This window comes from Podarcis bocagei, assembly GCF_964188305.1.
Source record: "Podarcis bocagei genome assembly, chromosome: 11".
NCBI lineage: Eukaryota > Metazoa > Chordata > Lepidosauria > Squamata > Lacertidae > Podarcis > Podarcis bocagei.
The window spans coordinates 38879643-38904200 of record NC_138136.1 but is presented as its reverse complement, the minus strand read 5'-3'; the positions used below and the strand labels follow the sequence as shown (position 1 = coordinate 38904200).

The 24558-nt window shown below is 39.0% G+C and overlaps 1 protein-coding gene across 2 annotated transcripts in view; it reads left to right on the top strand.

Annotated features, from left to right (window-relative positions):
• Positions 1-24558, top strand: part of ERBIN (erbb2 interacting protein) — a 91702-nt gene that overhangs the window by 59619 nt on the left and 7525 nt on the right. Inside the window, exons 11-23 of one of the 2 annotated variants that reach the window (XM_081212640.1) lie at positions 624-696; positions 1052-1181; positions 3632-3747; positions 5524-5593; positions 6084-6183; positions 6377-6498; positions 7318-7488; positions 9370-9552; positions 10688-10802; positions 11735-11918; positions 12800-14336; positions 20997-21140; positions 23312-23443. In XM_081212640.1, coding sequence (XP_081068766.1) covers positions 624-696; positions 1052-1181; positions 3632-3747; positions 5524-5593; positions 6084-6183; positions 6377-6498; positions 7318-7488; positions 9370-9552; positions 10688-10802; positions 11735-11918; positions 12800-14336; positions 20997-21140; positions 23312-23443 — 3077 coding nt within the window. The remainder of the gene's footprint in view (positions 1-623; positions 697-1051; positions 1182-3631; positions 3748-5523; positions 5594-6083; positions 6184-6376; positions 6499-7317; positions 7489-9369; positions 9553-10687; positions 10803-11734; positions 11919-12799; positions 14337-20996; positions 21141-23311; positions 23444-24558) is intronic. The other variant, XM_081212641.1, reaches the window with a different exon arrangement.

The following is a 24558-nucleotide window of genomic DNA, read 5'->3' as shown; positions in this document are numbered from 1 at the left end:
ACTGGATACAACCCTGTTAGCTAGTATTTTTGCTGTGCAGTGTTGATCTTCAGGACTAAAATGATCTTGCCACACAGGCTTAATAGCTGCTGTGCTAAAGGGCCCCAATTTAAGATTCAAAAAGTGGAAGATTTCCCTAGAAATTGGTAATTGCTTTTCTTTGAAAGGCCTTGGTCTTCACATTGCAGAAGGAAATCAGGGGAGCCACTTGCCAGCCTTTTTGCAGGCCCTGTTCCACAAGTATGAAGTGCAGGATGCCTTAGACATTAGCCAGTGATGCTCCCAGTCGTGGGAGAAATGCCGTATTTTTCCATGTATAAGACTAGGTTTCCCCCCTAAAAATAATGTCCAGGATTTGGGGGCATCTTATACATGGGGGCCATCTCCCCCCATTTTCTTAAATTGGAGTCCCCAAAAATAGGGGGTTTCTTATACATGGGGGCATCTTATAGACAAAAAAATACGGTATATTTCTTTTGTTTGTTTTTTCGCGACATGGACTGGGGTGGGACAGGTAGAGTGAAACATCACTTTCAGACCTTTGTCCATGTGTCCCCTTGTACAAAGCAGGAATGTCTGTTTTCTATGAACACTATCTTATTATGATATATGTTTTACAACAGGGTCCCTGAAGAAATTAACAATTCTTAAAATTGATGAAAATCAGCTAATGTATCTGCCAGACTCTATAGGAGGGTAGGTATTTCTGAATAAATAAGGGCTTATATTCTATGGTTTTGTTCCTTAATGACTTCTTGTTTGGTTACAATCCTCTTATCTACTGCACATCAAATACAGTACCATGTAGACATTGCATGGTTTTATCAGTTGTTGGTTCATACTCCAGCAGATTATTTTGGAAAGGCTACAGGTAGCTTGGAATAATGAGCTTTGGGCTATATTTTTTAAAGGGGCGAACTTCAGCCCTACATTTAGCTCTTATTACTTAGCATTTATATTACAACTGGATATTAATTTTTATTTTGTTCATTTTAAAATGGCACTGTCATGTAAAAGACTTTTTAATTTAATAAATTTAATTGAATTTCAGTTTAACATCAGTTGAAGAACTGGACTGTAGCTTCAATGAGATTGAAGCGTTGCCTTCATCTATTGGACAGCTCTCTAATACAAGGACCTTTGCTGCAGATCATAACTTTTTAACACAGTTGCCACCAGAGGTAAGTTCTTATTAATGAAAATCTAGTTTTTAATATATTACATATGTTTAGATTTGTAAGCAAGAGTATATCTGCATGCTTTTATTTCTGTACATTTCAAGTTGATTAAAACTAGCTAAAATCTTAGGATGCAGGTTTGGTTGGTGGAATAAATTTCCGAAGTGTCAGTCATAATCATGCAATTAAAGATATTAATAAGATGTATTAAGAGGTCACTCTGTATTAAGGAAGAGGCCACTCATCTGCCAGTTTTGCTATTAAAGCACATTCTGTTCAGAGATGAGAAAAAGCTTTGACCAGAGAATGCAAGCTCTCAGTATTTCCTCAGCTGTGAAGTGATTCCAACTTCAAAACGGACATAATGGTGCATGCAAAACAGATGCAGCCATCATTCTTACCCCTTTACACATGCTTCAGGTGGATTTTCCTGCCTCCTTTTTAATGCATGAACTTTCATGTGATTGATCTGTATATTCAATAAATGTATCTCCCCTGCATCTGTGTTTTTTTTATTCACTATATCCATCATTTTCATTGTATTCTGTATGTGTTTATGCCAATAAACTCTTAATTATTAAAAAGAAAGAGGAAGAATGAAAGAAAGGAAAGGAAAGGAAAGAAAGAGAACCATTTATGTCACCTCGAGCTCCTTGAAAGAAAGATGAAAAATAAATAGTTTTAAGGATGAGAGTAGCTGAATGTTCCTTGGTGACATCAAGTGAAGCCTGCCTTAACTTGAATATGCAAATAGATGTCAGAACAGTTGTCAGTAGGCACAAGTTGTCATGTTATTTTCTGACAAAAAGTTATTGCACAGAAAAAATGGCATTAGGCAATGTGCATTGGACTAAAGAGAAGAAAGTTCCTAGACCAAAGAGTCATGCAGTTTTCTGAAATACATTATGTACAGGGGTCATAAGTTAGATCTGCACTAGTAGAAACCTGTGCCTCAATTGTACAACTGATGCTTATTCTTCCATTCAGCTATACCAAGAATGAATATGATTGCTGTGTTTGCTATGCATTTGCATGCCATTGAAAGGCGTTGGCGATGAGTAATTTGCATGGCCGCATTCCAGTATAGGAGATATAGTGTGTACTTTGTTCCTTCCTCTTACGTCCTGTTGCTTATGCACCAATAAATGACACAAGCTTCCTGCAGCAATAGACTTAACATGGCTACCACGCTGAAAATCAAATCCATGGGCTCATAGCAGCCTAAAAGAGTCAAGCAAATTACAGCCTTTGAGGCATAGCTGTCAACCTTCCCTTTTTTTGCGGGAAATTCCCTTATCCCAGCGCCGTTTCTCGCTGCTTCCCGCTGCTATCCCGGATTGTTAGATATCCCGTAGACTGTCCCTGGGACGGGTGAGGCTGCTGATCCCTTATTTTCAATTCTGAAAGTTGACAGCTATTCTTTGAGGGTGGTTGCTGGATGCCATGAGAATAGTCAAACTGCCTGCATTCTTTAGGTCTGTGGTCTCCAATGCAGTGACCACAAGAGCACTGATGCCTGTGAAAGCCTCTGTACTCCCCTCACTTCTGCTGCCCTGGCCAGGAGTTAAACCCCAGCCCTTTATAAGTGAGAAGGGTGAAATCTCTACCTGGAAATTGAGAGAGAAATTGGAAGTTGAGAGAGGAGGCAGGAGTTGTTTTGCCCCTTCCCACTTCCTCTTTCAACTCTATAGTTTTCTAGACTGAGACCAGTATTGCAGAGGAAATAAGAGTGTATTGAAAGAGAAAGGAAAAAGGGATGGGAGAGGAAGGATGGACACGAGAAGAGAATAAAAGAAGATGAACTGTGTGTGTTTGTGTGCGCACGTGCACACACACCTTCTTACTTTCTGTGGTTTGGTACACTTCTTTGTTTGTCCCTCCCCCTTGGAGTGGGATATGGATCTGTTTTTGCTTTAGGTGTTCTCCGTTCTCCTTGGGAGGCTGGGTTTTTTCTGTCGTTTTCTCCTCCTCAGTGGTTGGGAATGTCTTGTGTGCTTGGTTGTTTTTCCTCTCTCCTGCTCTCTGGGGTCTAGGGGTCTGAGAATGTTGCCCCTGCCTCCCCAGTGCTCAAGAAATAAACTGAAAGAACAGGTTTGTGGTGGTGCAAGTTATATAATTTGAAATGGGCCCAGAAAGGTTGGGAACCTCTTCTTTAGGTGGAATAAAAAAGTACATATAACCTCATTGTGAAAAAATACTGTACTTTTGGTGCAAGTTTAAAGGCAATGAATAAATTGCTATCTTAGTTTCCTCTAATACACCCTGACCTTTCTTGTCCCTTTATATCCAAAATAATGTGGGTCCTAGTTAGTGGAAATTTTTCTCTTTGAAAATATATCCAAGCAAGTGTTTCTTTTCCTATTAAAAAATAATAGATAAATGCATGACTTAAAACATTCAGCAGCTAATACTCTGGATTGCTGAGTAATCAAACTTACTTATTTATTTTTCAGATTGGAAACTGGAAACATGTAACTGTTCTGTTCTTACATTCTAATAAGCTGGAGTTCCTCCCAGAGGAAATGGGTGATATGCAGAAATTAAAAGTCATCAATCTAAGTGACAATAGGTTTGTTATTTGCATTCTTTTGTGTCAATTATGAATAATGAAGCGCCACTCAGTGACCATAGGTCAGTCACTGTTTCTTAGCCTAAGTGCCTTCCTTTCCCCCCATGGCTTGTTGTGAAGATAAAATAATGGGATGGAAGTGCATTTACCAATTTGAGATCCTTGGAGAGGGATGAAATATAAATGTAATGAATCGTGGTATCAAATTACCATAATTGTATCAAAATGCATTTGTTGCCCTTGTGGCTCTTAATTTGGTGGTTGCTTCCTTTGTGGAAAAGTGTGTATACAAAGATTCAGTTCTGGGTGAGAAGCTTGGACAGGTCTGGGAATTGAGGTGCTAGCAAGAGAAAGGATAAGAATTTAAGCATAATACGGTCCATTGCCAGCCCATAACCTGCAATTGTGTAGGATGGAGCCAAGAGGAGACTAATGCTCAGTGTCTGAAGTTGACTGAGGCCACAGTTGTGTTGGCAAGATGGGGGAAAGCTCAGGAGTTTGGAATACTCTCCCCTTGGATAAGACTAGTTAGTGATTCTAGCATGAGTTTTTATATTCCGTAACACTGCTGTGGCAGAGTAGCCTTCCTCAACTAGTACCTTCCAGATGTTGTTGGACTACAACCCCCATTAGCCCCATCCAGTATGGCCAATGGGCAGGAATTATGCGATTTGTAGTTCTAGAGGTCACCCGAGTTGGAAATGCTGCCCTATTAGTTATGCTGGGATTGTTATCTGATCAGAGAAAACTACTGGTTAGATAGTAGGGGTTAATTCTTGGGTTGCTGTGGGTATGAGGTTGTTGCTTGTAGGGTGTGTGTGTGTGTGTGTGTGTGTGTGTGTTTGTGTGTGTGTGTGTGTGAGAGAGAGAGAGAGAGAGAATGAGAATATCACACTGGACAAAAAGTTACTATTTGTTTAGATCTGGATAATGTTGAATGAAAAGCTTTAGACTAAAGAAATCTAATGCTTCAAACAAGTCCACCTGTTTTAAAACCAAAAGTAAAAACATACAATGTTTTTCATATTCAGGGGTGGAGAACCTTTGTCATCCTGACAGTCCTATTCCCTCATGGGCAGTCTTCCAGAGGCTTCATGCCAGAGAAAGAAATTCGGTGAAGCAATGGGTGTGACTCTTGCCTTTGCACAGCAGGCTACATTCCAGCAATGCATAAGCTGGAAGCTTATGCAGGCACATGCACACACATCTTCTTGGTGCTTTTTTCCTAGAAAAATAGGTGCCGGTACTCACCATGAAATTGCCAGGGATCACCAGCCTTTTTTGATTGAAGAGGTTGGGGGGCACCAGTCACAAAATGGCTGCATTGGAGGGGGTATGGCGTAATACAAAATGGCTGCCCTGGGGGTGTGACATAAAACAAAATTAGAGAGGCAGGCATCCCTGACAACCTTATGCTTACCATAGGAAGACAGCTAAGTGTTTGGAGATAAAAGTATGGAGATAAAAGGTGCGCACACATTCTGACTGATGCTGGTGCTATTGCTGTCTAATAAACAACTGGGAGCATTTCTCAATACAAATATATATATACATGGTAGCCACACCGCTCTCATTTTACATAAATCACTAGAAGATACCTACACCTTTTGCCCCATAACTTTCTTTCTTGGAGGGCTAGTACCTACTTCCAGGAACCACGTCACTCATGGGCACTGGGTTGGTGATTCTTTATCTATGGTATCCTCATTCTGGTCTGTTCTTAGAGAAATAATTTGTTTTTATGCATAATCTTTGTATCACATTTTTCCTTCACAGACTGAAGTATTTGCCCTATACCTTTACAAAGCTGCAGCAGCTGACTGCCATGTGGCTATCAGATAATCAGGTAAGCATTGCTTATTTTTAGCATGATTAGAAGTTGTTTTTTTTAATTTCTTGCAATCCTAACAAATTTTAAAACTAGCCCCTCATTGACATACATAAATCCTCTTTGGACTCAAATATATTTTTGGCTTCTGAATTTGGTATTTCTCACAAAGTGATCACATTGGACCTAATGTTCTGATGAGCCAAAGGATCCTATTATTGTCTTGAAGTGCATGCACATGCTGTTAAAGGATTATCATTGGCATTCTGCAAAACGGTTATGCATCATGAATAGGGTGTGTACAAAACTCTTTTAAAACATCTACTCCTCTTTATCTTGAGACTTGGTTAATAAAATTACTCAGCATACTTAATATATTGGCTATGTTTTAATATTTCATATCAAATATATATTCTTGATGAAAATGAAACTAGGATTTCGCTGCATGCACGTGTATACAATGTGTATATATTCCTAATGGTGTTACTTGTTTTGTTTGTATTCTCAGTCTAAACCACTCATTCCACTTCAAAAAGAAGTTGACCCAGAAACACAGAAAACAGTACTTACTAATTATATGTTTCCACAGCAACCAAGATCTGAAGAGGGTAGGAATTTGATTTTATTTTTTCCTATTTATTTTTTAAAAAGTTTGATGATAAAGGTAGTATCTATTTAGATTGGATTACCGATTTTACTAACTTTTAAATTATTGGGCCCTCATCTGTATCAGGGTCCTGAAGTCCCAGACCCCTCGGAGCTTATTTGCTTAGGAATCAATTTCCTTTTTCTATTCTTTAGTTATGTTTATATCTGATAACGAAAGTTTCAACCCTTCACTGTGGGAGGAGCAGAGGAAACAGCGTGCTCAGGTTGCTTTTGAATGTGATGAAGATAAAGATGAAAGAGAGGCACCACCCAGGGTATGCAATTGCTTTATTCTGTCATGATTTCCTTCATACGTTTCACACTTTCTGCCTTTAATAGGATCTCCTGCTGAGTTGGGTAACCTCCTAGCAACTGTCTCACAATTTCTTTTGCACAACCTTCAGGCTTCAGTGAGATTCTAGAGGATCATAGCTTTCATTTAGAATGCATGTAGACAGTCTTTAACGTGAAGCTCTTTGAGGTTATGCTGTGAAGGCACATGATGCAGCCAGCCAATGATTTGAAGTTGGCCTGGCCCTGGTTAGTGGTTGGATAACAAAATCTCTGGGAACCTCGTGCATGTCATGCTCAGTCCTGCTGCTTTTTGTTCTGTTTGTTTTGTCGTTTTAATGAAGTGAATTATTAGTCTTTTTCTTCCTGGTGTTTGCAAGATTTTGTTAGCCATGTTTATTGGAGGAGAAAAGAGGAGTAGAAATGTAATTTAAAATAACAATTAGTTTTAAAGATGGGATTAAAGCGTAAATAATGCAAATAAATGTAATGGTCTATAGGTGCAGGATGTGTGATCTGTAGCTTCATGCATGTTCCAGGTTTCTTTTACAGCTTCTGGTACTGGAGCAGTGCCTAGCTGAGACTGATCCTGCGAAAATAATGAGTTCCCTAGAGAGAGAGTTGAGTAGAAATGTGAGAAATGTAAGGAGGACTGTACATGTGCATTCCCCATTCCCTTCAATGCCAGCAGCAGCCCTATGATTATAGTGGAAAGTTTCTTCTCTTCCACAGCTGATGTCAGAATCTGCACAGTTGCTTTGCAACTGTGATGCGACTTCTAAAAACTATTTTTTCTTGCTTAGGAGGGTAATTTGAAGAGGTATCCAACACCTTACCCTGATGAGCTGAAGAATATGGTCAAAACAGTTCAAACAATAGTGCACAGACTGAAAGATGAAGAAAACCCAGATGATGCTAGTAAAGAAACAAAGCCAGAAAGTCAGCCAGTTTCAATGAAACATACAGGTGTAAAGGTTAGTTTCAAAATTCTATTTTTGTCATATTTTGTTCATTTTAATGAAATACTAAAATTTGAACTGTGGAAATGTTTGTATATAATCATAAATATTTACCAAAAAAACCACACCTTACCTTTGGCGTTCCACAGAGTAATTATCCAGCTCTGGTAGACTGGAAATGTTAACATGGACTGAGAGTAATTGATTTGAGTGTATTGGCCACTATTTAGAAAATAGCTTAAGTAATGTTCTCTGATTCTGGTAAGTAGGCATCTCTGCTTTCAGCACCTTTCTTTCTTCCCCCTTGTTGGTCTTTGCAGAGAAAAATCAAAGGGTTCACAGATGGTGTGAGGTCAAAATTCCATTTGATTTATATCAAGATTACAGTGGTACCTCGCAAGACGAATGCCTCGCAAGACAAAAAACTCGCTAGACGAAAGGTTTTTCCGTTTTCGATTTGCCTCGCAAGACGAAATTTCCCTATGGGCTTGCTTCGCAAGACGAAAACGTCTCGCGGCTTTGTTTCCTTTGTCTAAAAACAAAGACATGTTTTGTTTATAAAGTTAATTTATTTTCCCTTCAATTTTTGAACTGCTCTTTACAGTATGTGTGACTTTAAAGAGCAGTTAATAAACTGTTGTTGTACCAAATTTGGCTTTGTTTGGACTTTTTTTGACCATAGGAACGCATTAATTGATTTTCAATGCATTCCTATGGGATTTCGTGATTCGCAAGACGAAAAATTCGCTAGACGACAAAAATTGCGGAACGAATTAATTTCGTCTTGCGGGGCACCACTGTATTACGAGATAAAAGTGGCGAAATAGTAGTTTGTCACTTGTAGAAATGTGTTGATTCCTGTCGTGAACTCAGTGATCCCAAGTTATACAGGGTGGGAGTTGTGCTCAGATTAGTTGGAGGAGGAGGAGAGTACTGAGGACACTGCAAGCAGGGAGGCGCAGGACCCCCGCACACGTGATCCTTTCTCTTTCGAGGCCAGAGAAGGGGAGGCAGTCCCACTTGCTCTCTCTGCTGCCCCCTCCATCAATGGAAGAAAGAGCTTCCCTAGCAATGGGGAAGAGCATAGACGAGCCAGAAGGAGAGGCTGGGCAACTGGACTGGGTAGCTCTGTACTGTAGCTGAGAACTTGGTGCCACCTTTGCTGTTGGCAGAAGACCCACACCCCCATTAGGCGAAGCAGAAAACTCCAAGTGCACCAGTCTCACAAGTGAGCATGCTATGTGTCACCTTTAAAAGATGATTGGGGGAGGGGTTGTGCCCATTTGTTGCAGGGTTCATCCAGCCTCAGACCCTGATAGCATTATTGAACTCTTAGTCACCTTTGGTGATCTCTACTTGTTAAACTCGATCTGAATCTTTACAATCCTTGAATAAAGCTTCCTTTCTTACGTACACATAAGCCTCTGCTGTTGTGTTTGGGACAGTTCACCCAAGCCTTTTCTGACCCTTAGTTTGGACAGCGCTAATGGCTGGGTTTGGGTGGCTATTGGTATTCATCCTTTGTGGATGGGGTGGACATTTTCTTCTGTTTTAGATGGTACTTTCTCTGGACAAACACTTAGCTTTGTATTTGTTATAGAATTTCTTACATATTTTGTTATCGTGAATTGCTTCTGGATGTGTGAAGCAATATATAAGTATAAATAATTTACTGCACTAAACTGCCTAATTATTATTACTGCTCATTGTGACCATTTTACTGATTTTCTTGATGAGTATTGTTATTGGATGTTCTGTTATTGTGTGAACTGCTTTGATGTTTCTTTATGCAAATGAAAAGCAGTATAGATTTTTTAAAAATAAATGAAAGTAATAAGTATACGAGCTTTGATTTCCAGAATAGAATGTTTGTTAATGTCTTTAAATCTATCATAGACTTCAGAAATTACTCCAGCAAAGAGCAAAATGGAAAACAAAGAGCAGAATGTGATAGGAAACTGTGCGCAAAAACCTAATGTAGCAGAAGTTGAGAATAGCACCGGAAACTTGCAGATGAATACTCAAGTTGAAACCTCTGAGAACAAAATACCAATTGCTAATCATGAGGATACTCTTGAGGTAGTTTAATTGTTTCCCTTGCATGTTCTCTGCCAACTAAGCAACACACAAAGCTGAGCAAAACATGATGAGGAGAATATAAATTGCAAAATATTTTTCATTTACCCCTCAAAAATAAAGCAAACTCACAAGAACACTTAAGTTACAGTCTAGTACACGATGACCTGGGATTACTTTTGAGTGTGTGCAGAAGTGTTTTGCTAAAATCCTGTTACAGTTGCCAGCAGCAAATTACTTTTTGAATAGGCAGGATTTAATCAGAACACAATAGATAAATGAATAAGTAATTACATTAATTGATTCTGAAATTGCCTTTTCATTATTTCTGTTCAAATGAAGTGTGCATATTTTTCACATTTTTTAATTTGAGTATATGCACCAGAGTTACTTTTTTGAGATCCCAGCAAATGTGGTGCTGTGGTAGAATGTCAGACTAGGACTGGGGAAAACACCCATTTGTGAGGTTTACTGGGTCAGCCACTCTCAGCCTAACCTATTTCACAGGAGTGTTCTGAGGATAAGGGGTGTGGGAGAAGGAGAGGACCTTGCATGCTGCAAGGCAGGATATAAATATAATCAGTAAACAAAACAGTACTGTTTTGCTCTGCTTTATTTTATGAGTTGCTACTACGTCTGATAGTTATGATTTTACTTTGCTACACGTTGTTTGATTTTGTAATTTTGTGAGATTTTGTTTGTTATACAGCTTGTCAATCACTCATAAGTGTAAGTGGGTGGCGTATAAATATATACCGTATGTTTATAGGCTAGTAGTAGGTCCTGAGCACAAAATTCCGTTCAAAGCCCAGTTTGATGCTTTGGAAAACAGCCCACCTTGGCCTGAAGTGCTTCAAAGGCTGTCACATTCATTTTGAGATCTAAGATGTGGGTTTGTTTTGGAAAACAATGAGTTTTTGACTCCCCCCCAGCCTCTGACTGCAGCTGCACAATGAGCTGCTCCTCTCAGGAGCAATCTCAATGCAATATGAGGAGTTACAGTAACAATAAAAAATAAAAATAAATGGAGATACCAGCGCAAATGAACAATGCATGCAGAAATGCTTAGGTTTGTCTAAGGAGTTATTTATTTTGGCAAGCATCTGAAAATTTATACCATACACCTCTCCTTTGGCAGGAGTCAGAAGAGCTGTCCTCTGACGAAGAAATGAAAATAGCAGAAATGAGACCCCCTCTCATAGAAACCTCTATTAACCAACCAAAGGTGGTAACACTTGGCAATAGCAAAAAAGGTGAGCTTAAACAATCTGTCAGTTGTTCAAGTTTATACAAATAAGTTAAATTAAAGCTGTATGAAAGTATCTGGAAGCATATTTTAGAGCATTCATCTTTTAAACTATCACATGTGCGCTTAAGTTAATGGAGCATATTTTCACATGCCTTATTGCTTGGAGCATGATTACATAAGTAATTATGATCATAGTACACGTCTTACTCGACTATATTTCCTCTGCTTAAATATAATGGATGTTGCTGTGCTTGAATAACAGGCATAGAAATATGTATCTTACTCATGATAATGTCCAGTACATTTGTGAAAAATTTATGTAGTGGGGGGGGGTGTTGTTTAATGAAGAGCTGACAGTAATTTCATAGAATTTTTAAAATTGCTTCTAGGTTATTGTATTTTAGTGTTTTGTTGGAAGCCGCCCAGAGTGGCTGGGAAAACCCAGCCAGATAGGCAGGGTATAAATTTTTTATTATTATTATTATTATTATTATTATTATTATTATTATTATTATTATTATTATTATTATTATTATTATTTTATCCCAAATGCATGTAACTTGACCATCTGAAGCATATCACGCAGAAGCTGTGAAATATATGCATACTTCACTTCATTATGCAACCAGGAATGTAAGGGTGCATGTAACATAATTTGACTATGTTTGAGGAGTTGGGTTGGGCAGCGTTAACAAATTTCAGTAGTGGGCAAAATGTTATTGCTTTTAGCCTATGCAGTACTAAGTTAAAATGAAATTGTTTAGATCTGAAATTCTGTTTCATAACAGTTTGCTAGTTAGATTGGGGTCTCTTCCAACTATACAATTCTATGATTGTATATATTCAGTAGAATAGATTTCCTGTGAAAATTATATGAAACTGAATGGACCATAAGGTAATTATATACCTATACAAACTAACTTGAACTCTTTTTAGATGACAGCAAAGATGTAGATTCATTGTCGGATGACCCCACACACAACAGTAATCAGAATAACAGCAATTGTTCCTCTCCTTCTCGAATGTCTGACTCGGTTTCTCTAAATACCGACAGTAGTCGTGAAGCATCTCTGTGCTCTCCAGACAAGGAAACTAACATGGCTATCACTTCCAAAATCAGGTGTGAAAAATACCACATAGCTTGGTTGTTTGGAATATTGATTTGAAAAGTCATTTTCATGTTTCTATGCTAGTTTTTTTAAATAACTTCATAAATTGTTTAAAATCATTTTAGAAATTAAACGGTGGATTTGTTGTTTTCCTATACAAGTTATAGATGACCATCCATAATGTATTTCTAAGTCTGCTTGTTTGGGTTTGCTGTCCTTTTGCTGAGTTTTGGTTTGTTGTACTGACATGGGACTTGTACACTAGAGAAGCCCAATATGTCCAAATCAAAGCAAGCTGAGTAAGGAAATGTGCAGTTTATAGGGAATTGGCAGAAGTTGGAAGAAATTGCCACTACCCTCCATGAACTATATCACCTGCCTCTTCAACATTAAGTTCTCTTGTGTTTTCCCCATTGCATCAGCATAGTTGACATGAGATACTACTTGCCCGGCAGCACCAGAATAGTTCTTGGTCGGGTGCCTTATCCCGGCACTGTCTATCTGGCCATGTAACAAATGTATTTGGACACACTTTAGCATTTCTCCTTTCACACTTGACATCTTTTTTCTGTATCTTAGCTTCTAAAAATGTTAATTACAGAGCAGGTGCTCTACAGTCACTGAAGTAATTTCAGTGAACAATAACTTAGTTTTTTGTATTGTTACCAAACATTTTGATTGTCACTAAAGATTGTGTTTATCTTTTAATAAAGACTTCAGTGGTATCCAATGCCTAATATGTTACAATTTTATCTCGGCAAGGAGATGCTTAGTACATTGCGTCTTATAAAACTATTTTATTAGTGCACAAGAAGTAATTGATATACCAACATAATAACAATGCTGTTGTCATATCTATCAGTTTGTTAAACTATTAATTTTTTGCTTTCAGGCAAGAAGATGAAAATTCCAATAGTCTTTTACAAAATGGAGGTGAATTAAATGTCATAGCAGATGAAAAACTAGATGCTGAAGATCAAGTTACAAATTTCACTGAATTCAGATTAAACATTGAGGAGAGATTAGCGCTGATAGAAAGAGGTGTTGAGCTAAACAATGCTACTGATGAGTCTCACAAATTTCACCAAATTAACATGAATATCTGCAAGTTGACTGATGAGGAAGGAATCCAATCAAATGTAGTGGAACGAATAAAATCACAGGAAATATCGTCAGTTAAGGGCTTTTTAAACAATAATATAAAAGAAGAAATTGAGCATTTGGAAAATGGAAATAAATATTCTAACCTGGGTCCTATAAATAATGTCAATGGACATTCTGAGGAAGGGCTTCATTACACAGGAAAACCAGAGCTAAAGAGAAGTGCTACAATTGATACTGATTCTTCTTTGGAAATGTGTCTTTCAAAAAGCACTGAAGACTTGTCCCCCCAGCGGAGTGGACCAGTTGTGAAATCTCACAGCATAACTAACATGGACACAGGTGCTCTGAAAATTTATGATATCATCAATGACAATGGATCCCAGCAGCCAAATCCTGTAGTAAAACCAGCAGTTACAGGTCCAGATGGAAAAAACATAGTCCGGAGTAAATCAGCTACTCTCCTCTATGACCAGCCATTACAAGTATTTCCTGCATGTTCGTCATCGTCTGATTTAATGTGTACAAAAACCGTGTTCAAATTTGATTCGAATCATAATCCTGAAGGTACTAATGTAATAAGAGGGCAAGGGACAAATACGTCACAACAATTCAGTACCCCTCAATATAATATCCAGTACAGTAGCAGCATGGCAGCCAAAGAATCCTTGTGGCCCCCAAAACAAAACTCCCTGGTTGAACAAAGCTGCTTGCCTCCTCAACGCTTGCCAAGGTCAGATACTGCAGATGGCTGTAATTCTGTGAAACATTCTGCCAACATGAATTTCTCTAACCATAACAATGTTAGAGCTACTGCTGCATATAATACGCATCAGAGGATGGGTGGCCGGCATATGGAAATGTGGGCCATTCCACCAAATGACAGACTTGTTTCTGGAGCAAGCCGAAATACTCTCCAGCGGCAGAGCAGTGTCTCTTCCACTGCTTCCATGAACATTGGTGATTCTGGGCCTCCTCGGCGCCCTCAGGTTCCTGAAGGAGATTATTTAACGTACAGGGATTTGCACTCAATGGGAAGAGTTCCACCAATAATGTCAGGGCCACAAAGACCTCTTTCTGCAAGAACCTACAGCGTAGATGGGCCCAACGTACCTCGGCCTCAGAGTGCTCGCCCTTCAGCAAATGAAATACCAGAGAGAACTATGTCAGTTAGTGACTTCAATTACTCAAGGACTAGTCCTTCTAAAAGAACAAACCCAAGAGTTAACTCTGAACACTCTCTGCTAGATCCTCCAGGAAAAAGTAAAGTTCCCCATGACTGGAGGGAACAGGTGCTGCGACACATTGAGGCCAAAAAATTAGAAAAGGTAAATAACTTTACTACTTCTCCTTCAACTTGCTATCCTTCTCCTGAGTCAACCTATAAAAGTCCAGTTTTGGAAGTGATGCATGTTCTCCAGCTGTGATAGTGTGCTTTGAAATTTTAAGTAATCTATTTATAAATTTAAAACCATGTTCAAAACATGATAGAAGCTAATTTAAGCATGCATCCTGCTGCACAAACAACTGTGACTATCTGACATCCTGCCTACATGCTTTGTTGAAAATAGTAAGTCGGTAAAGAATATCTGAGGTTTTTTGCCATAATGTCTAGTGAAATCTAAGTGGGAAAGTGATGTGTTTCAGAACGCTTGAAGCTCAGATAGGAAAACCTGATTCATATATTATCAGAGACGCATGGTTGCTGCTTTGCCATGACTGAATCTGGTACAATGACATTTGAATAATACCATGTTTCTCAAATAGTGGATCAGAACCCACCAGTGTGCCTTGGGCCACCTTCAGGAAGGCCTCATTGCCATGCCCAGTACCTCTTCTCTTGCCTCTCTTGCCACTTAATTATGCCATAGCCTTTTGGTTGGACCAGAAGACTGGAAGACAGTTTGGGGAATGAGGAGAGGAAAGGAAGAGGAAAGGAAATCTTCCTCCTCTGAGGGAAAAAGGGCAGAGGAGGAATTTACAAAAGGTTAATGTATAACCATAAATAAATATAAAAACAAATTGGGAATAGAAAAGCAGGGAAGAAAAGAAAGCTATTTTCAAGAGAAAGAGGTGAAAGTAAAATGGCCTGGGAAGAGGAATGAAAGGAAAGGGGCTGGGGGGGGCTGTGACTAAGGTACAAGTTGAATGAGAATAGAGAGTGGGAGAAGAAATTACCAGAGATGTAATTACAGGAGATGTAATTACACATTGTTTTCTCCTTGAGTTTTACAATACAGTATCGGACGTAATATTGGAACAGACCCATAGATTGCATTGGTGCTACCTTCAGCTAGGGTCAGCATCCACACACCGTGTTCTGCTGCAGTACCGACATGTTACAGTAAAACTGGTAACAAAGGACTGCATTGTTTAGATATTTGTTCCCGCTGTCAGAAGCAGCTCCTTTGCTTTAAATGCAGATTTTCTAATCTGCTACAATCCATATTTGATAGAAAAACCCCAACATTTTATCAATTGCATTTCATGTTCAGTTAAATATAGCTCCTCTGTTCAGATGTTGGTGGTGGCTTAAATCCATCCTCCCATATATTTTAAGCTTCTTGGGGCCATCTGGTGGCTACTGTTGAAGACAGAAAGTTGGACTGATTCATCAAGACAGCATTGTAAATCTACAAAGTTACTAGTCTGCACACAAGCACAAAAAAACCCTAGCTTGGTGGGAGCTGGCAGAGGAGCGACAGGGTCCTCTGTCCCTTCTACAGTAGCCTATTGTATTTCTATGTAGAGTATGAAGGAAGTGACTTCTATCTTCTGGCAGCCTGTTTGGCTGCTATGCTGGGCACAGAGAAGGGATGGAGCACTCAGCACCTTGTCTGCCAACATAGGAGCCAACTCCTAGGGGCTGAGGGGGCTTTACCACCCCATAAAATATTTGAGGAGGCTGCTCCCCCCCCCAAGTTTATGGGCATTGTATTCAAATGGTGTGGGTGCACTGTGTCATGTGATCAATTATGTGGGGTGGGGCTTACCTTGCCCCCCCAATATTTTATTCACTGTCTGCCAACCAGTTGACTTGCCTGTGTGCAAAGACTTGTTGCTTGTGGCTGTCAGATGAATGCTTAAATAAAAGACTGGTGTAAAACTTAGGACTTGGATTCATACTGATCATATGTTCCAGATAGCTTTAAATGCTTGTTTTTTGAATTTGGGTGATCAGAATGAAAAGTCTCTGAATCTTGGAAAAGCAAGTTTGTGTGGGCTATACTAAATAGTTGCAGGGTAGAGTATGAATATAGTGGCTGTTTCCTGAAAGAGAATTCCAAAGTACTTCATCATAGGCTGCTGTAGATAGAAAACTTTAGTGTTGTGGAAATGAGGCCTGGGTTCGTGGGCGCTCCCCTGGCTCCTTTCAGTGTGGCTGTAAGGGGGAAAACAGAAGCATTTACTTCCATATTCAACTAACTGTCCTAACCAGGACAAACTGTGACTGGTTTTAACTATGGTTTATCTGAACAAGCCAAGATTGTAAACCACAGTTTAAAGCTGGCCACAGTTAGTCCTGGCTTGGAAATAAAAACAAACTGATTGGAAGCATTTGCTTTTAACTAATTTCACCACTGCACGGGTGGAAGAGAAGGGAATTTGGAGAGCCCAAGCCCAGGCTCACTCAGGCTCTTTTCCATAGCACTTCAGCATGGTTTGGCATTTTTATGAACGATGTAGATCCCACCTGCAGTTTCATTTAATTATTCTGATGTAGTTGCCTCTGAAAAGTTACACTGTTTGGGTACATGCCATACTGTTAGCCACTGAACCTACATGGTTCAGTTTGATTTTAGGGAAACATGACAAACACTCTGAAAATGTAAGTGGCAATCATACTGCAAATAATATGTGATAGCATGATTTAAAGCACAAAATGTACATCAACCAGCCATTAGTCCTAGAATTCTGAAATTGGTCTCATTCTTAAAATAATATGCATTGCTTAGCTTTAGTGTTTGTTTAGGCAACACCCATGTTCTCATTTGTAATGGTACTCTTTAAATTTAGGGTTGATCCACACTTTTGCTTGATCTAGATTTTGATTGTATTGTGTATTAATTCCCCCAGGTCCGAGAGCTTTTCTCATTATTCTTGCCAAAATCTGATCTTACCCACTGAATTGGATCTTATCAGATGCACTGAAAATTCAAAGACAGATTTTCTTAACCAAGCTTCAGTTCAGTGGGTAAGATCAGATTTTCGCAAGGCACAGCTGCGGAACAATGAGGAAAGCTCTCAGACATGTGGGAAGTAATGAGCCTTAACTTACCTAAAAAGAATGCTTTATGTATAAAAGCACTATGGGACTCTTACTTTTAGTTCGACCAGTTTTTCACCTTTCTAGTGTATTCATTGGATTTCATCAGCAGTTATTTTAATTGAGCCCCCGTTGAGAAGGAATTCAGTAAAGGTCACATCAGGGATAATAAATTCTACATGTGAAACCAGTAGAAAAAGCCATTAAAAGAATTCAGGCCAAAGTACTCAAATTCAGCTCGCAGATTAGTTTCCTATACAAAAGTTTGAATACATTTTAAACCTAAGCAGGCTAAACAGCAATGTGTGTGCGCGTGTGTGTGTGTTTGTTTTGGTGCCCTGACCCCCTCAGGAATATTCCATTCCTGAATTTCAGCATTCTTTTTAAAAGGGTGAAGTCTTGTAATTCTTCTCTTTAAAACAATATAATTTAAAATGTGCAGGTATGGTTCCACCCTATTAAGCATGATAAGTATTTTGTACAGTGGAAGATCTCATTTACACATGTGACAGAATGTGAGGGTAGAATGAAGGAATGTATCAATTTAGTGTGCAAGTAAAGGGTAAAGGGACCCCTGACCGTTAGGTCCAGTCGTGGACAACTCTGGGGTTGTGGTGCTCATCTCGCTTTACCGGCCAAGGGAACCGGGGTATAGCTTCTGGGTCATGTGGCCAGCATGACTAAGCCGCTTCTGGCGAACCAGAGCAGCGCACGAAAATGCTGTTTACCTTCCTGCCGGAGCGGTACCTATTTATCTACTTGCACTTTTACTGTGCTTTCGAACTGCTAGGTTGACAGGAGCAGGGACTGAGCAACGGGAGCTCACCCCATCGCGGGGATTTGAACTGCCGTGATTTAACCCACAGCGCCACCTGTGTGCAAGTAGGGGATGCCTTTTATGTACCAAGCTTCCTGAAAAACAAAAAACACCAGGGAGAGCTCTCTTCCTGTTGGGCTTATTTTCTGATAGCAGAACATGTTTGTTTGTTTTAAAAAATTCTAAAATGTATCTGAAATGATACTATTCATCCTAAAACTTCAGAACTCTATCATCTCACCTCTTTCTGCTTCATGAACTGACTGGGTCAGGGTTTACCAAACTTGGGTCTCCAACTGCTTTTGGACTACAACTCACATCATCCCTCGCTAGCAGGACCAGTGGTCAGGGATGATGGGAATTGTAGTCCAAAAACAGCTAAGGATTAATGCTGGGTTTAGACCCCATCTAACATGGTCTCAGCTATGAGGGAGTCACTGTACGTCTCCTTTCTGCTATGCTCTGGAATGTCAGAAGTCTCAGATCACATAGCAAGAGGCCACAGTGGATTGGGAAGTAGCCTTCTTTTGTACAAGCCTGCATGGTAATTAAGATCAGCTACAAACTACAAAGTTTTGCAATTGTTTTGCAACCTTTTTGTAATGAAACCCCCACATTTTGCAGCACCCTCAAAAGTTGGTTACTGTCTTACTCTTTTTATTGAGATTTTTATAACAAATAAAACGTTTCTGGTTTTTTTTTTACAATTCCAGTAGCAGAACTGTAAGGCAACATAAAATATAGATTCTGTAGATCAGAACATGTTTAATACACACAAGAGTATCCATACAAATTGCTGAGAGGCCTGTGGTCTTCATAATGCATAGTCTTTAACTCTTGCTCCGCCTACTTTCCTGGGCGCTCCTAAAGAAGCTGGCAATAGACCCTTGACATTGGAACGGGTATCAATAAAAAGTACTTTAAAAAAACAACTCCGTATTTGAAACTATTAACTTGCAAGTTCTGCTTCCCAAAGAGACAGATATATGTCATGATAAGATATCTTGAAAACCTATGTTTGACTACTCAGAAGGCAATCCTGGTTGGCTCTTTGGGTGCACCAGTCTCATACATGCATTGAAAAACAAAAGGTGAAGAAGAGTAACTCTAGTATGGCCCCACACTAAGATAGTAATCCATTTTGAGGGGCCCTTCAAAACTTTGGGTTTTTGCTGAAAACAGTTGCAAAACTTTGGCACCAGTTTGGATTGAATCGGACAGTGTTTGTTTTGGGGGGGGTGTGTGATCCTGGTTTGAGTATCAGTTACTCAGTTTATGGGGTGCGGTTTAGAGGGGATTCCTGATTTCATGGTTCAAAGTTAATGAAGCTATAAAGATCCTCAACAGAAGCTTCAATGACTCCTAAAATACATCTAGTTGAGGATCGATAAAAGGACCTTTTCAGTAGGTAGGCTCAGGCTTTGGACTTCCTCCTTGAGGAAAGCCTGCCTAGTATCTTTCCAATAAATTTTCACTGCATGTTAATGGCATGCTGTTGGAAAAAGTTTAAATTGTTTTATTGAACAACTTTTGATTGATGTGCTTAACGTTTGTTTCTTTTAATTTTTGTATTTTTTATGGTCTTTTTCTTATTTTATTGATTTAATTGTTAGCTACCTTGAACTTCTTTTGAGGAAAAGTAGAATAAAAATATTTTAAATATCACTTCTCTCTGCTGGGGAGCTATTGAAATGGGACATATATAAATAATAAAATTATTATTATTATAGTGCTCAGGATTTTAGCCTGTGTTTATCACTATTGGTTTCCTCATAACATCTAGTAATATTGCAAACATTTAGGAACTGTGAGTGGCTGTGTTTGAATATTTTCAGCAACCTTCCTGATTCATTTGTCAAGTCAGCTAACTTTGCAAAACTACCGAATTTGCTGCATTTGTTGTTCCTGTGTCCCTTATTCACACACAAAAAATGTTTATAAAAGATGATGATTTAAACCAATGTTGTCATAATCAGTATCGACATTGGAAAGTGCTATCGTATCTTATGTAAATGAAAATGGTTTGAAAATTCTAAACTTTGAAGATAAACCTGATTAGTCTTCTAAATTCAATTTAAGTCATGTTAAACTTCAGTAATTCTAATTTTGTGCTGGTTTTGAAAGACCAGAAAAGGGTGTTGGAAAAACTGCCCCCTAAAATTCCAGCTACTCCCCATTTACCTGGGGGTTACATTCTGAACTCCTGTCTGCATACGCAAAATTGTGTAAAATGGGGGGGTCACAAGTATCAGCTCAGCTGGTGGGCAGGGGTGAAGCTTGCCTGCACCTCAGCTGGGTAACCTGCACTGTCCCTCCGGCTCACATGGCTCCATGGATGGGCACAGCTGATGAGCGGGGAAGAACCAGAGGGATGGCTGGGCTTGGTTGCCCAGGTGCTCCCCATTTCCAGATACCTGACCCTGTGTGTGTGTGCGCGCGCACACACGCGCAAATAAACTGCATGTAAATGGGGAGTTGTCTGCAATGCAGAAATATGTTGAGGCAATGGTGTTTCTGCTCAGAATGAGCTTCCAGAAAAGTGTACTTCAGTCATCCACTTTCCCTTTCTGTAAACTTAGCTGCCCATAGATTATGTTGAGGATGTTTAAAACGTGACAGCTAAACATCTGTTTTTCTTAGCGTCGTGCACATTTTGAATGGGCTTGTTTTTACGTAATTTGTGTGTCTGTTACGTCAGACTGCTTGTTACGTCACAACAAGTAAGATCACCCGGCATGTCACCGAGGTTTTTTCTAGTCACAATGGGTGTTACCCTTTGTGTGCATGATATTTCTTTTTTGCATGGTTATGCAGTATGTGTGTCCATACTGACTTGGTGTATAACGTGTCCCGTGGTTTATGCATGCTGCACTAATCTCTGTTATCTGTCCCCTCTTTATTCAGAGCATGCTGTCTAGGTCCTTTAATTCCAATTATGCTCCAGTTAGCAGCTTTCACTATGGCAGCTCTAGGGATCTGCATGGCAGCCAAGGCAATGTTGCCTTGAGTGTTGCAGACGGAAGAAGTTCTGGTGTTCACATTGTTCGTGTGAGTACATACATAAACAGGCTATTGTTAGTAAGAAATTGGAAGAGGCATGTGATAGTGCCTTTAAAACTGCACTTTTGTAATTGTGTAATTCTAGATTGTGGCTGATTCCACCCATTACTGTAATATGATGATTCAATAATGGCAATTATTGAAGAATTTTCTTTCAGTATTTGTAATTTTTTAAAATGCTTTCTGCTAAAGCATCAGAGAAGAGCAGTTCTGAAATGAGACTTAATTTTTTATATAATAATTTGGCATATTCTGCCTACAAGCCAACTGATAGCCATATAAAGATACTGAAGAGACTTATCCCTCGATTGGCAGGTGACCTTAGGGATTCTGCTTCTCAAGGATGGAAAAACAGCTTCCTTCCTTGAGATGTTTAGATAATTCAATAGTTCTGAGCTTGTTTATTATCTTACAAGCATATCTGGTGTCAGCGTAACCTGATGGTTTCTGCTTTCAGCCTGTGGAATTCTATGATAATACAGTATAAATAAATTGGAGTGGTGATTTTTATGTATTTCTATTGGCTCACACTGATGCTTTAGCTTCTCTATTCACTACCTCCCATTATGTTTTCCCTTTTATTTTAACTTGTGCAATTTAATCAGAGCCCCCTATAAAAAGTGCTCTGTACGCTGATGAAACTATGTAAACAGGACTGCAGCTTTGTGTTACAAAGACATAGGCAGCAGCCAGAATCACAATTCTATACTGGGGTTCACAAGGATTCACCAATTTCTCCTGATAGATAATAGGGGAAGTTAAATTTTGTAATACTCTGTAGTTAGATTACTCATTTCTAAGTATGAGCCATCTATAGCCCTCCTCGTTTTTCTTGATTAAAAGTTAACTTAATATGTCCAAGGAACTTACACAACTCCACAAGCCTTTTTGTCTCTTTGGATTCTCTACTCAACATCATCATCAATTTTGTTTATAGGACATGAGGCCCGAACATTATCTTTGATTATTTCTTCTCAATATCCAATCTGTTTCCAAATCACATTGTATAACTTTGCAAAAATATGACCGTTCCTGTTTGCCCTCTTGGCAAAAATTCCAGTTCATACTCAGGCCATCTTTCACCTTGTGTCCTGCAGCCTTCTCCTTTCTGGCCTTCTTTTGCCACATCTTGGCACTCAAAAATAATTCACTTATCATATTTAATATCATATCATTTCCCTCTTTAGATCCCTGTACTGGCTTCCTGTCTGCTCCTGTATCCAACATAGCCTAGCCTGACCTTCCTTTCCCTTATTTTTTTCATTATCATATTGCAGTACATGCTGTCTCCAGCTCCAACATCCTCAGCCAACTGAATTCTTCCTGATGCATCACTCTGCACTTTCTCCTTGCTGTCCCGCCTGCCTCCCGGGGTCTTCCTCCATGTAACCTTTGGCTAAATCTTGATTCCTCATTCCTTATTGTAATTTAGCATGTAACTGAACAGAACCATATTCTTTTCCTGTTGCCTTTGCGTTACTAATCTTTCTTCCTTCTGTTGTTTCTCACTGATTTACATTTTAAGATCCTTGGAACAAGAATGTATCTTTTTAGTGGTCTGTCTGTGAAGAGCTCTGCACATTGATAGTGCTCTATTAATGCTAATTAATAATAATAATAAGATGATGATGATATGTTTGATACACAGCTCACAGTAGTTCCACTGAGCTGCTTTGGAATCCCATACTTCTGTCATAAAAAGAGAACGGCTGTCGTAGTCCCACCTACCTTTCAATTCCTGAGGGAAAATAAGCAATAGAAATTATATTTAGAGGAATTCATGCAAACTAAATTGTTAACATAGTTCAGCAAGACAAGGTGTAGGAAGCGGCAATGGTGAGGTTCATGTTCCAAAAAGTGGATGGGCATCGGGTAAATCTAGCAGAACAAAGTTAACAAAAGACTTTTGTGTTATGTTTGCAAATCCTTAAATAGCAGCTGTTTAATGAATAGTTTTATTATGCTGTTCAGAGTAAGTTTCAGTGTTGTTTCAAAAGCTGGAGTTAACATTTATGGTCTTCCCAAGACTGATTAATATGATTAAATTCTTGAATGCACCAAAGTAATATGCTTAACAGTCATATGAACAAAATTGGCAATTCTTGTATAATGTGTTTACAATATAGCAGTAATGTTTGTATGCTTTTTATCATTTAAAGCATCCCCAAACATCAACCTCAGTAGAGCAATGTCAAGAAGATGTATTCGTTGCTGGACAGCAGAACTATTCATCTGCCACACTTAGCCTCAAAGATGTTGCTTCAGACGACATGAAGAAAGTTCCTGTGCAGGTAATAAGCTACAGGGATCATTCACAATCTATAAAAGTATTGTTCTGACACAAATATCTGGTTCAGGCACAATGCTAAACTATGGATTCTGTGCTCCCACCTCCCTGTTGTGTTAACAAGAAGATCAAAAGCTTTCATTTCTAGTTAATTAATGGTTAATTATGTCCAAATGCAGAACTGTGATAAATGTTAACTATGGTTTAGGGAAATTAATCACTGTTTGAAGCTGGCATGTTTCCCTAAATTATAGTTAAGACAGAGCACAGTTTGTCCAGGCTTGAGCATAATGAGTAAACCTCTTTGAGGTTTTTATATATATATATATACAATAAAGCGGTGTATAAATTTTATGAAATAATTAAATAAATCACAGCGCAGTTTAATTATTTATTTAAATAATTAAATAAATAAAGTGTGATTCACTTAAAATAGAAGCAGAAACTTCCCTTCTCGGGTGGCACTTGGACACCGCCATGTGGGTTTCCATCTTCTGTTTACTTGAAGGAGGCAGAAAATGCTACCCTTTTACTAGATGTGAGCTGCTCGCCTTCCTTGGAGGCTCAGTTCATTTTCTGCCTTGCTTGAAGCTGGATTCAAATACTGATCCATTCTTGTCTTATTGGTTTCCAGTCTCCTGTTGTGGCTGCATTGTAGGAGAACAGGGGAGTTGGGAGCTCACAAGCCCAGACCTTGTTAATTGCAGCCGAACAAGGCCATTGTTATGGGCAAGAAATGCATAGTGAAGGAAAAAAATCAGCAACTATTTACTTACCTAATTGTGTGTACTCAAGACAGGTTATAACACAGAAAATGTCACCTGCTCTTTGCATGTCTACTCAGAAACAAGTCACATTGGACTCAGTGAGATTTACTTCTGGATAGCTGTGTATAGAATTGCAACTCCAGTGCCTTGTTGTATCATGAAAGGCTCAACTACAACACACATTTGGTTATTCAAGCTTAACTGCCACAAATTAGAGGGGGGAAATAAATGCATTATTCATGCATTCATATAAGCCAGTGGTTCTCAAACCTTTTTCTCTGCGCCACACTTTCAGAATAATTTTTTTCTTGTGCCACACTGAATTTTTTGATAAAAATACATTTGAAAACAA